The sequence below is a fragment of the Mustela putorius genome, unplaced genomic scaffold (assembly GCF_011764305.1).
Source record: "Mustela putorius furo isolate JIRA1106 unplaced genomic scaffold, ASM1176430v1.1 tig00000487_pilon_pilon_pilon, whole genome shotgun sequence".
Classification (NCBI taxonomy): domain Eukaryota; kingdom Metazoa; phylum Chordata; class Mammalia; order Carnivora; family Mustelidae; genus Mustela; species Mustela putorius.
Genome location: NW_025421399.1, coordinates 5,196,116 through 5,209,751, shown reverse-complemented (window position 1 = coordinate 5,209,751; position 13,636 = coordinate 5,196,116). Strand labels below are relative to the sequence as shown.

The 13,636-nt window shown below is 40.2% G+C and overlaps 1 protein-coding gene across 1 annotated transcript in view; it reads right to left on the bottom strand.

Annotated features, from left to right (window-relative positions):
• Nucleotides 1-13,636, bottom strand: part of EFCAB3 (EF-hand calcium binding domain 3) — a 98,081-nt gene that overhangs the window by 41,365 nt on the left and 43,080 nt on the right. Inside the window, exons 22-27 of the mRNA XM_004749234.3 lie at nucleotides 12,723-12,776; nucleotides 12,018-12,122; nucleotides 11,453-11,506; nucleotides 9,544-9,648; nucleotides 6,139-6,192; nucleotides 4,268-4,372 (exon numbers count right to left, since the gene is read on the bottom strand). Coding sequence (XP_004749291.2) covers nucleotides 4,268-4,372; nucleotides 6,139-6,192; nucleotides 9,544-9,648; nucleotides 11,453-11,506; nucleotides 12,018-12,122; nucleotides 12,723-12,776 — 477 coding nt within the window. The remainder of the gene's footprint in view (nucleotides 1-4,267; nucleotides 4,373-6,138; nucleotides 6,193-9,543; nucleotides 9,649-11,452; nucleotides 11,507-12,017; nucleotides 12,123-12,722; nucleotides 12,777-13,636) is intronic.

Sequence of the window (13,636 nt, the reverse complement as noted above, 5' to 3'; positions counted from 1 at the left end):
CCCCACAAGAACAGCTTAAGGTGCTGGTGGGACAAAAAGGAAGAAATATCCAGTAGGCAGCTGGAAAAAGTGGTGACAAAGAATAATCCAGAGAACAAAAGTCTTCAAACATTTTGGTCTCAGGACTTCTTTATATTCTTAAAAAATTCTGAGGACCTCCAAGAGGTTTATGTGAGTTATAGCTATTATGTGGGTTATCATCACCACATTAGATACTAAAACTGAGAAATTTAAAAAAACGTTTTAAAATAGGGATGCCTGCATGACTCAGTCGTTAAGTGTCTGTCTTCGGCTCAGGCCAAGATCCTAGGGTCCTGGGATCGAGTCCCACACCCGGCTCCCTGCTTAGCAGGGAGCATGCTTCTCCCTCTGCCTGCTCTGCCTGCAGCTGCCCCTGCTTGTACTCTCTCTCTATTACAAACAAATAAATAAATCTTTAAAAAAATGTTTTAAAATAGCAATAAATCTAGTACATTTTTAAATTTTAATTTTTTTTTATTTTTTTTTATTTTTTTATTTATTTTTTTTTTTAAAGATTTTATTTATTTATTTGACAGAGAGAAATCACAAGTGGGCAGAGAGGCAGGCAGAGAGAGAGGAAGGGAAGCAGGCTCTCCGCTGAGCAGAGAGCCCGATGCGGGACTCGATCCCAGGACCCTGAGATCATGACCTGAGCCGAAGGCAGCGGCTTAACCCACTGAGCCACCCAGGCACCCTTTTTTTTTTTTTTTAAAGATCTTATTTATTCATTTGACAGACAGAAATCACAAGTAGGCAGAGAGACAGGCAGAGAGAGAGGGAGAAGCAGAAAGCCTGATGTGGGGCTTGATCCCAGGACTTTGGGATCATGACCCAAGCCGAAGGCAGAGGCTTTAACTCACTGAGCCACTCAGGCATCCCAGTACATTTTTTAAAAATTTATTTTTTATTTATTTTCAGCATAACAGTATTCATTATTTTTGCACCACACTCAGTGCTCCATGCAATCCGTGCCCTCTATAATACCCACCACACGGTACCCCAACCTCCCACCCCCCTGCCAATTCAAACCCCTCAGATTGTTTTTCAGAGTCCATAGTCTCTCATGGTTCACCTCCCCTTCTGATTTCCCCCAACTCCCTTCTCCTCTCTAACTCCCCTTGTCCTCCATGATATTTGTTATGCTCCACAAATAAGTGAAATCATATGATAATTGACTCTCTCTGCTTGACTTATTTCACCCAGTACATTTAAAAAAAAAAAAAAAAGATTTTATTTATTTATTTGTCAGAGAGAGAGAGAGCGAGCGAGAGCGAGCTCAGAGTAGGGAGGGTCAGAAGGAGAAGCAGACTCCATGCTGAGTGGGGAGTCCGACTCGGGACTTGATTCCAGGACCCTGGGATTATGACATGAGCTGAAGGCAGGTGCTTAGCTGACTGAGCCATCCAGGTATCTCTAAATCTAGTATATGTTAGCATATTTTTAAATGAAAAATATATATTAATTGAAAATGAAAAAATTAAGGCATTAAAATTAGGGGGAATAGTAGTGTTACTGACTGAACATTGGTGTCCCTCCAGATTCATATATTAAAATTCTGTCTCCAGTGTGATGGTATTAAGAGGCAGGGTTTTGGGGAGGTGATTAGGATTGGATGAGATCCTGAAGACAGACCCTCATGAATGGGATTACTGACCCTATGGTTGAGGAGAGAGACTGCTGCTCTGTGCTCTCTGCCATGTGAGGAAACCACCAGAAGGTGACAATCTGTAGCCCAGGAGAGGCTTCTCACCAGAACTCAACCTTGCTGGCACCCTGATATCAGGATTTCTGGCTCCAGAACTGTGAGAAATAAATTTCTGTTGTTTAGAAGCCACCTAGTGTATGGTATTCTTGTTATAGCGGCCTAGGCAAAAATAGCATTGTTTTACATTTTTGCAAATCTCTTTAATGTCTGGCTTAATAGAAGACAGCTGGGATCCTCAATCTGTTTCTACATTTAGTTTTCTGTGATATGTTTTTTCAGTTGAAGAAAATCTGGCCTTATAGAGTTATGTAGTCAGAAATGAAATATTTTATTATTTTACTTATTTTTTTTTGAGAGAGAGAGAGAGAATACGTCAGGTGGGGGGGGGGGGCAGAGGGAGAGAGAGAAACTCAAGCAGGCTCCATGTCCAGTGTGAGCCTGACAAGGGGCTCAATCTCATGAGCCTGAGATCATGACCTGAGCTGAAATCAAGAGTCTGATGCTCAACTGTCTGAGTCACCTATAGTCACCCAGAAAAGAAATATTTTAATAGGGTTTTCAGATATGTCATGTGTGAATATATCATATAACTTATTAGAAAAGTTACTGTACACTTGTGAGTGAATGAGAATGATAAATGCAAATATTGTTTTAGTGTTATTTTAAAAATAGTTTTAATCTCATGGTAATTTGAGAACTGCTGCCATAGAGAGCTGATAATGAAGCAACAATCAAGGAGTGATATCATCAAAAGACGGAAGGAATTAAAACTGAGAAGACTGAGAAACAAACCCTCGATTGTTCCTATGTTCGGAAGATAGAATAAGTGAGGCTGGCAAAGGAAATTATTCATGATTTTGGATTCTAAGGGCTATTTCTGTAGCCTCACAGGCTACATGAGTGGGGAAGCCAACTGCAAGGATTCAAAGAGAATGTGAAATAAGGAAGCAGAAGTGGCTCCTGTAGACAATTAAGCAGCAGATTGAGAAAGGAATAAGGGATGAATGATCATAATTAGGAAGCAGAAGAACCAGCTGAAGGTTAGTGTGTAAAAGGACTGGGGGACCATGTGCTTCTTCATAGGCAGAGTAGAGAGAAAGAGATGAAACTGAATGTATTGGAAAGGAATTATGAAAGAAATGATTTTTTGTAAAAATATTGAACCATTATGTTGTCATTATGTCGTACACCTGAAATAAAATATAAGGTTGTATTCCAATTATATCTCAATTTAAAAAATAATTTTTGACAAAGTGGGAGATGATCAAATCAAGAGCAATGGATTTGGAGGTGCTGAAGGAGCCTTTTCTCCATTGGAGAGAGGAGAGGAAGAAAGTCTAGGTGAACAAGAAGAAACGGTAAACTGGAGAGAACAGAAAGTGATGTTTGCCATGAATAGGTTCAAAGTGATTGCTTTAAAACTGGGATTTGAGAAACATATTGGTTCAGTGTTTTACTTCCTATTTTCAGTTAGGCTTAGCAGAGAAAACCAAGCCTGCACTCCCTGCTTCACTCTTATATTCCTTGCATCTAGTATAGTGCCTGCACATATTCAATGATCAATAAATATTTGTTGGTTGAATCAATCAATCAATATACAATCTTATACATTCAAGGTCAGAATTCAAGCAACATCACTGAAGCATTATGGTAAGAAATGTTACTCCCCAAATGCTCCCAGATCACCTTTTTTTTTTTTTTTTAAAGAAACCAGAACAAAGAAAGTAGTAGAAATAAAAGAAGACTAATCTAAAGTAGCTATAGAACAGAACAGTCTGCAGATAAGTCATGTAGCCAGATTCAATAAACGATAATAAAAATCTCAATAAGCAAACAAAAAACAAGCATAAATGAAATAAGTTAACCCTTAACTACCCTGCTTCCTCTTGTGTACATCTCCCTAATACTCATTTTTATTTTTTAATTTCAATTACCCTAATATTCTTTATTCTTATTTTTGGGCTGGAATCTCACCCTCAAGCACAAATTAAATATTGCTTGTACTTGTGACTTAAGAAATGAAAGGCCAGGTATAATTGTAATCTATCATTTCTACATCTTTGAAGACTTTCATGGGCAAGTGTGGTCCATACAGTGGTAGCACTGGCATCATTGGGAACTCGTTAGAAATGCAGAATTTTTCAGGATCCAACTCAGACCCAAATCATGATCTATGTTTTAATAAATGCCCAGGTGACACATATGCATGTTCAAGTTTGAGAAGCATTGTTGTAGATGATAAAAAGACAAGGATTGGGCACCTGGATGGCTTAGTCAGTTAAGTGTCTGCCTTTGGCTTAGTTCATGATCCTGGAGTCCAGGATTGAGACCTACATTGGGCTCTCCACTCAGCGGTTAGGTTTAGTGGGGAGTCTGCTTCTCCCATGACCCTCCCCACTCTCATGCTTTCTCACTTTGAAATAAATAAATTAAATCTTAAAAAAAAGATAAGGATCAAAAAAAAGATAAGATCCTTAGGATCTTATATACAGGATAACAAAGACAGTTCTAGAAAGACAAGAGAATTTTTAAAAACCTCACCATTAACAGTCAAATGAGACATCAGCTCCTTCATGTCTTCTTCTGTGAGCTCGATCCCCTCACTCACTAGAAATTTGTCTAAGTCCTGGATATCAATCACCTCTCCTTAGAAAAATTAAGAAATAAATTTTAGAAACATTATAGAACTATATATAAAGGATGAAAAAATGCTACTTATATATATGTAAATGTACTTATATATATGATTGTCCACATAGACCCAGAATTAACAGTAGGGTCAGAAAACAGTCCTGTGTCAGGGTGCCTTCTGACACAGTTGGTTAAACATCCAACTCTTGGTTTTGGCTCAGGTCCTGATCTCAGGGTCCTGAGATAGAGCCCTGCGTCAGGCTCTGTGTTCAGTGCAGAGTCTGCACCGGGAGCCTGCTTGAGATTCTCTCTTCCTTTCTCTGCCATATGAATAAATAAATCTTAAAAAAGAAAAGAAAGAAAAGATGGGCACCTGGGTGGTTCAGTGGATTAAGCCTCTGTTTTCGGCTCAGGTCATGATCTCAGGGTCCTGGGATTGAGCCCTGCATCGGGCTTTCTGCTGGGCAGGGAGCTTGCTTCACCCTTTCTCCTTCTGCCTGTCTCTCTGCTTACTTGTGATCTCCCTCTCTGTCAAATAAATCAATAAAATCTAAAAAAAAAAAAAAAAAAAAAGGAAAAAGAAAAGTCTTGTGTCTTTAATTCTGGGGGCTACAAAAAACAAAGTATACCATGGGTTAGGAACTGACTGGGATTTATTATAAAATCCATAGTAAATTAAGCTGCATACAGGGATTTGGTTTTATTTTTATTCTTCCTTCTACCCTACTTGAAAAATTCAGGGTTTTTCTAAAGGCCAGCTTTTAAAAATATATTTTATTTATTTATTTGACAGACAGAGATTACAAATAGACAGAGAGGCCGGCAGAGAGAGAAGGGAAGCAGGCTCCCTGCTGAGCAGAGAACCCGATGCGATGCGGGGCTTGATCCCAAGACCCTGGGATCATGATCTGAGCCGAAGGCAGAGGCTTTAACCCACTGAGCCACCCAGGTGCCCCTCTATAGACCAGCTTTTAAAATTTTATTTTCATTTAAAAATATTTGTTTGGAGTTTGCTTCTCTGATCATTACGCATTCAAGATTTTTATTCATCTCAACACAGAAGTAATTTTCTCTCATTCATCATAAAAACAATACAACATTAAAGATTAATAAAGGGGGGAAAGTACAATTCTACTACTCTACCACAAAAACCATTGTAGTTTTTTAAATTCCATTTCTGGTCTTTGACAATAAGGCTGTACTTTCATTGTGTGGAAATATAATATACACACAATTCTGTATTTTGCTTTTCCAACCTGATATTACATCATTAACAAATTACATCATTAACATCCAAAGTGCCACATAATCTTTACAGTTGACATTTCAACACATGAAACTCTACTAGCTTACCAGGCCGTGGAGTATGTACTAATTCCTGTACTGTTAGATATCTAGGCTGTTTCAAGTTTCTCTGAAGGGCTTTAAGCAGAGGTTTTCCTCTTTTTATTTAGCTTAACTATTTCCAGAGGATAAATTCCTTGGAGTGAGGTTCGTGTGGGAAAAGGAATAGTTCTTTGACTCTTAATACCTAGCCCTATGTTGAAAAACTCTTTTGGGGAAAGTTTCAGAGAATGTCATGGGCACTGATATATTAACACACATTGATTACTGTTTACCCAAGTTCAGAAGCATCCATAAAAATGGAACATCTATGAAAGAATTTAAATATATATGAAGGGTAAATATTTTTCTCCACCAAAATATTGTATTTGCAATATAATATTGCAAAATATTAAGATGTTATTTATAGTATCATTTCATCATAGCTTTCAACTTACCCCTGAACCCACTGATAGCATCCATCACATCATTCAGACCAACTGTTCTATCACCTGTAAGGCAAGGGAAATAAATTTCAGAATCAGACAAACTGATGTTACTGAGACCCTGAAACAATGAAGACCAGAAATATTCAGCAGTTTCTCCCCAAATTTTTCCTAGAATGTGACTGCTCAGAGATAATAGTGCTATCTTAGAAATGAAGAAAGTTTTCAATCTGTAACAAATCATTCTTGTATCTCCCTTCTTTTTGCTTTAGATTAAATTAAGAAGTGATTTGTTACAGTTGAGTATAGCGAGACAGGACAAATGAACCTGACCCTGAGTATTTTTTTAATGTAGTCAGTTAATCAACAAATATTTAGGAGGTAGCTTTTACGTGCCAGGCACTTTGCTAGGCTTTGGGGATACAAAAGTAAACCAACTGCCAGAGTTCTTGCTGTCAAGGAGTGTACATCTAGCAGAAGGAAACAGACAGCATGTAACCAAAACAAAAAGGATCATTTGAGGTACTAAAATAAAATAGGGTTGCATAATAAAGAGCAATGGTAGGGTGCGTTAGACAGGGAAATCAGGGAGAGTCTATTTGGGTTGAGACCTGAATGATGAGAGAAGGGTGGTCATGGAAAGAACTAGGAGAGGAAGACACGGCATGTGTGGCAGCCCTCAGATGGGGATGAAACTGGAGCTATTTACCTGGGCTGTCTAAGCTTCCTCACCCAGTATCAGTTGCTGCTTTTTGTTGTAACTGAGGGGCAGAGAAAAGGCTGGGGCGACAGGGGCCAAATCACGAAGGTAACTGTTGGCCCTGATGATAAAGTTGGGGTTTTATTCTGTTGCAGTAGAATGTCATTGGAGGCCGTGAAGAAGGGGAGTAATTTAACCTGACGGCAGCTTTCAGAAGCTCACCCTGGCTGATGTGTGCAGGATGGGGAAACCGGAGGAAGGGGGACAAGACAGGAGATGGTTTCAGTGGCCCAGGAAAGAGATGCTGTCTCTTGGGCTATAGCTGCAGCAGCAGGGACGCAGAGAAATGGATTCAGGACGTATGTTTCAGGTGGAGCCGAGATTTAAATGTGGGATGGAAGGGAAAGGAGGAATCAAGGAAGAAAACTGTTCATCTCCCCTCACCCGCCGCCTTCTCACGCAGCAGAGTAGATGGGATGCCATGACTGAGGGGGGGGGAGGGCTTAGTCCTTTTGAGGGGGATTAATTACTAATCCATTAAATTCGTGATGCCTTTTGGATATCCACGTGGAGATCTCAAATAGCTAGTTTGAGATACCATTCCTGACTTAGGGAGGATGAGTGGGAGATAGAAATTTGCTCTGGTCAGCTTCAAGAAGGTATCTGATCCGGTGAGGCTGGAGGCAGTCTCCTAGGAAGAGGACTGAACAAGAGTGGAATGGGAGTAAGGAAGTGGAGACAGAAAGGAGCTGTGAGTTTGGGATTTCTCTTTTTGAACCACGCTGACACACAATATTGCATTAGCTTCAGGCGAAGAGCATGGAGATTTGACAACTTTGCACATTACGGTGTGTTCAGCGCAAGGGTGGCCACGACCAGTCACCACACAACATGAAGCAATGACAACGTTCTGAGAGGTTCTGCTGTGAAGAGAGCTACGAGGTGGAGTGGTAGCAGCAGGGGACCAGGGGGAAGACGAAAGCATAATCTGCAGGGCAGTGGGATCTACAGAGAGAGAGCAGAGAGGGAGAACCTGAGGACTCAGGCAAAAAGGGGAAACTGCAGCAGTGCAGTCTTGGAGGAGGCAAGGGGAAATGAGATCGGAAGGGCCCGCCCACCACAGGGGCAGAGGTGATGGCCTCTAGGTGGCGGGGAGCTAGAGCGGGAGTTCTGCACTCCTCTGGGCTCTATCTAGCGCCTGCTTGGTGACTCGAGTTCATCACATTCAGTTGTGGGATGGAATAATGTCCCAGCAATCTGGATGGTGAGTTGGTTCACACACCTGTTTTCTAAGTGGAAGAATTAAAATTATGAATGTCAGAAGGAAAAGAAAAAATTCTGGGTTGGTTATGGCAGGGGCCTTTTCAGTTCTATTTTAGTAAAATTATAAAAAATACCTGCCGGTAATATAGGAAGGGGAACCAGGTTCCGTGGCTCAGGGTTCTGCTTCCATCTACGTGATTTCAGAGCTGCAAGCCAGCTTTTCAACTCTTTCCTTGTGGGTGTGTATGCACATTAAAAAAAAAAAAATCCCAGCTACTCTGAGCTATCTGCCTGTGACGTTTAAGCTTCTTCACACAGGATCAGTTGCTGCTTTTGTTCTGGTCACAAGGTGGCACATATTTTGAATGGGCTTCTCCAATTTTCCCCATAAGCTCACTTTAGTGGGCAATTTTAATTTTCTAGAAAGGGAGGTTTTTCAGGCATTCTTGTATTGTGTTATGGCAGGAAAATCTGCAAGTAAATAAGCTGGAATGATAAAGGTCAGAGAGTGTGTAGATGAAACAGATTTTGGGGGTGATAAAGTATTAGTATTAGTCAAGTATTAGGTGAGCAATAAAGGGATGGGAGTAAAAGATGATTAAAATTAGAGAGGTCAAGGAACAGGAGGCCAGTGTGTTGCATGGGTGACTTATATCAGGAATTAATTAGGATTTAATCAGGATTTCTTAACCTGGGGTCTATGGGCTCTCTAATGATAGAATTCAGGGAGTCCTTGAGCTTGAATGGGAAAAAAAAATACAGCTGACCCTTGAATGACATGGGTTTGAACTGTGGGGGAACAATATTATGTGGACTTTTTTGATAAATACAGTACAGTTCTGTAAAAGTATTTTTTCCTTCTTTTTTCTAGCTTACTTTATTGTAAGAATACAGTATATAATACATACAACATATAAAATATGTGTTGATTGACTTACATTACTGGTAAGGCTTTTGGTCAATAGTAGGCTATTAGTAGTTAAGTTTTGGGGGAGTCAAAAGTTATATGCAGGATGGCTCAGTCAGTTAAGTGTCTGCTTTCAGCTCAGGTCATGGTCCCAGGGACCTGGGATAGAATCCTACATCGGGCTCCTTGCTCAGCAGGAGGCCTGCTTATCCCTCTCTCTCTGCCCTTCAACCTGCTTGTGCTCATGCGTGCTCTCTCTCAAAGAAATAAATAGGCGAGAATATAATGAGCATAGGGGCACCTGGGTGGCTCGGTTGTTAAGCAGCTTCCTTCGGCTCAGGTCATGATCCCAAGGTCCTGGGGCTGAGCCCCACGTCAGGCTCCCTGCTTGGCGGGAAGCCTGCTTCTCCCTCTGCCACTCTCCCTGCTTACGTGCTCTGTCTCTCTCTTGCTGTGTCTCTCTTTGTCAAATAAATAAATAAAATCTTACAAAAAAAAAAGAATACAATGAACACAGATAAGAGCACAATGATGCCTTAACACTTACCATCAGTTGGTACTTGGGTCATTATTTCCTCAAGGTCATCCTCCTTGAGTTTAATCCCCATGTTTTCCAAGACGGATTTCACTTTTCTGAGTTGGACCCTTGGTCCTTAAGAAAGAGGGGCATGAAATAATTTCATGAATATTGGTGCTTAAGACTGAAGAATGCTAATCATGGTCATGCATCATAAATCCCAACTGGAGGGTAAGCCACAAGGCCTTAAAGAAACCATTAATACATATATATCTCCCAGATTTAGATATGTCTGTTGAAAATAGGAAAAAATTGAGAAAGATAACCTTTGAGAAAAAGGTAAACAGTAAACAGTATTTACCTTTATGGGGAGGGATGAGATTGGTGAGAGGTAGAGGGACTCTCATTTTTTAAAAAATTCATATATAATTGACATATAAACATTTTCATATGTACAACATAATGATTTAGTATTTGTATATATTACAGTGTGATCATCACAATAATTCTTGTTAAAATCCATCACCATGCAAAGTTACAGTTTTTTTTTTTCTGGTAGTGAGAACTTTTAAAATCTGTTCTCTTAGCAACTTTCAAATATACAACATGATATTACTATCTATAGTCACCAAGCTGTACATTAGATCCCCATGACCTGACTTACACTTCTTTTATCTGTTTTCCATCTGGTAGAACTAGATAGTTTTTCTTGTAGTATTTGGTGCTTTAACAATATATTTCTAATCAAAAATTAAAAATGGAATTGTTTATAGCAGAAGTAGTATAAGGAGTAGAGACAGGATATTTTCCTTAACACCCACCCAGGGGAATTTCAGGTTTTTTTTTTTTTTTTTTAAAGATTTTATTTATTTGAGGGGCACCTGAGTGGCTCAGTGGGTTAAGCCGCTGCCTTTGGCTCAGGTCATGATCTCGGGGTCTTGGGATCGAGTCCCGCATCGGCCTCTCTGCTCAGCAGGGAGCCTGCTTCCTCCTCTCTGTCTGCCTGCCTCTCTGCCTACTTGTGATCTGTCTGTCAAATAAATAAATAAAATCTTAAAAAAAAAAGATTTTATTTATTTGAGAGAGAGGGAGTGAGAGAGAGCATGAGAAGGGAGAAGGTCAGAGGGAGAAGCAGACTCTCTCCAGAGCTGGGAGCCTGATGTGGGACTTGATCCTGGGACTCTGGGATCATGACCTGAGCTGAAGGCAGTGGCTTAACCAACTGAGCCACCCAGGCACACTTTTTTTTTTTTTTAGATTTATTTGTTTGGCAGAGAAAGAGCACAGCAAGGGGAGCAGCAGGCAGAGGGAGGAGGAGAAGTAGGTCCCTGCTGAGCAGGAAGGCCTATGCAGGGCTCAATCCCAGGACCCTGGGATCATGATCTGAGCTGAAGGCAAATACTCAACCAATTGAGCCAACCAGGCGCCCTTCAGTTTTCCATGAGAGGTGAACAGGGAGGAATTGGCACATCTACTTAGAGTTGAAACGACAACCAGTCTGTACAATTCTACCTAGAAAACAGTGTTAGAACTTCCTACAGTAAGATGATACTTCTCCTTATATCCCCAAATGTCAATGTGCCCAAAGAAAAATGGCAAGTTATAAGTCCATAACAATGGATCAAAAAATTGGCAAGAAGCAGGGGTGCCTGGGTGGCTCAGCTGGTTAAGCATCGGACTCCTGATTTTGGCTCAGGTCATGATCTCGGGGTTGTGAGATCGAGTCCTCCATCGGGCTCTGTGCTCAGTGGAGTCTGCTTGAGATTCTCTTTCTCTTTTTTTCTGTCCTCCTCCCACTTGTGCAGACAAGCTCTCCTTTTAAATAAATAAAATCTTAAAAAAAAAAAACCAGCAAGAAGCAAAGTTGGAATGTTTAAAAACAAATGGTAAACACGAGGATTTTATTTTTATTTGCTCTTTCACTGTGTTTCTCACTCACCATTGAGGGCCTTCACGCCTTTTAGCAACCTGTTTTTATATATTTTTCCATCAGCTGTAAGACAAGACACAATTAAGAACAGAGGTTAAATGAAGGGAAGATTAACAAAGACAGCACAAAGACAATACAACATCTATAATTTCAGGGGGAAAAAACCCTTCAGATTTCTTCAGGATTTTATTTATTTTGCTCTCAAATAAGAATGAAATCAAAGATAAAGCTTTCACTGATATAAATCTACATGTGGTTGAATTTAAAAGTCTTTATCTCCCTATTTCTCCCCCTTTCCTTCCTACTCTTACTCCCCTGGTTTTCCTCTTTCCCTTGGTCATGACTTAGGGGAGGTGATGCTCCTAGGGGGAATGGGATAATTTAGTCTTGATGGTGGGGACCTGTGAAAGATGTTGCCAGTTTCCAATATTAAAATGTAAGTGACAAGAACAGGATTTCTTCTTTTTGTGAAACTGTGCTTTCTAAATGTGTCTTACTGGACATACACATAATTTCAGCAGTTTTCACACACAAGCCCATAAATCTGGGTTTCAAAGATGTGCTAAATACTCACCATGAATGGGCAGAGTTTTCAGCAGCTGCTTCTTTTCCTCATCAGTGAGTACCAGTCCCATTTTCCTCACCACATTGCTCAGATTATTGACATTAACTTTCTCTCCTTTGGAAATATGGAAATTGTTAACATATAAGAATTTTAGGAATGGGTGAAGGATTTCAATGATGATGAAGATGACCTATGGGCTATAGGCTTAATTAGAAGAGCAAATTGACAATGAAACTTGTTAACTTATATAGATTCTGAGTACACGTATGTGTATAGATCATGTCAGAAATAAAATTTATACCTTTAGTTCAAGCAAAAAGAAAAGCACATATAATCTTAGGTATAAGTCGAATGCCAATATATAGCCTGAATTATGGGGTCTTTTGACACAGTGATCATATTTCCTGGATGGCCTACAAAAGCTTCATCTTGGGATTGAACAGAGTTCATCTCTAGTTTTGTTGTTTAAACAATGGTGAAGTAGAAAATATTATTGGCCCAAACTCCCCATAATATAGGTCTAAACAGGAAAAATACCAAAGCAAACGGTAAGGTTATAAAACAAACATTTAATCATTAAATTTGTAGCGGTTCAACTTAACATGTCAGTAATAGTCTGAAGAGAAAACTTCTACTTAAAAACATCTTTTTTTTTTTTTAAATAAAGCATTAGGGTCTTAGTTAATAATGAATTTCCTTTTTACCACACCTTACCTGTAAAAGCTTTTGCATCATCCATCACTGCATTCAAATCAACCATTTTATTCTCTGTAAGAAAAGACAATTTAGGCACAGAGACCAACCTTAGACTTAGAAAAATGATATGAAAAATTTAAGTTGACGGGGCGCCTGAGTGGCTCAGCGGGTTAAAGCCTCTGCCTTCGGCTCAGGTCATGATCTCAGGGTCCTGGGATCGAGCCCCGCATCGGGCTCTCTGCTCAGCAGGGAACCTGCTTCCCCTTCTCTCTCTGCCTGCCTCTCTGCCTACTTGTGATATCTGTCAAATAAATAAATAAAATCTTTAAAAAAAAAAAAAAAAGAAAAGAAAAATTTAAGTTGAGGGGGTTGTCTGGGTGGCTCAGTTGGTTGGGCATCTGCCTTCAGCTCAGGTCATGATCCCGGGGACCTGGGATTGAGCCTTGCATCAGGCTCCCTGTTCAGTGGGGAGCCAACTTCTCCCTCTCCCTCTGCTGCTCCCCTTGCTTGTGTTCTCTCTCTGTCAAATAAATAAATAAAATCTTAAAAAAAAAAAGAAAAATTTAAGTTGTAATACAAAGAATTCCAACTCAGCAGCTACAGGTGGGGGCAGGAGATGTTTGCTGGTGACAGTGGCCTCCCTTGGCCACACCTGCCAACTTCCTATTAGTTGAGAGTAGGAACCCTGAGTTAGGGAGGAAGGACAATTTGTTTATTTTGGTTTGGCATGTGCTGACTGTGCTGGAAGATGTGCTGTCTGGCTCTATTATAAGTTGTTTTTCTTCAAGTTTTTTTTTCAAAGATTTTGCTAATTTATTTGAGAGAGAGTGAGAGAGAGCATGAGGGGGGAGGGGAGGCAGAGGGAGAAGAAGACTCCTTGCTGAGGAGGGAACCTGATATGGGGCTCAGTCCCATGACCCTGAGATCATGAC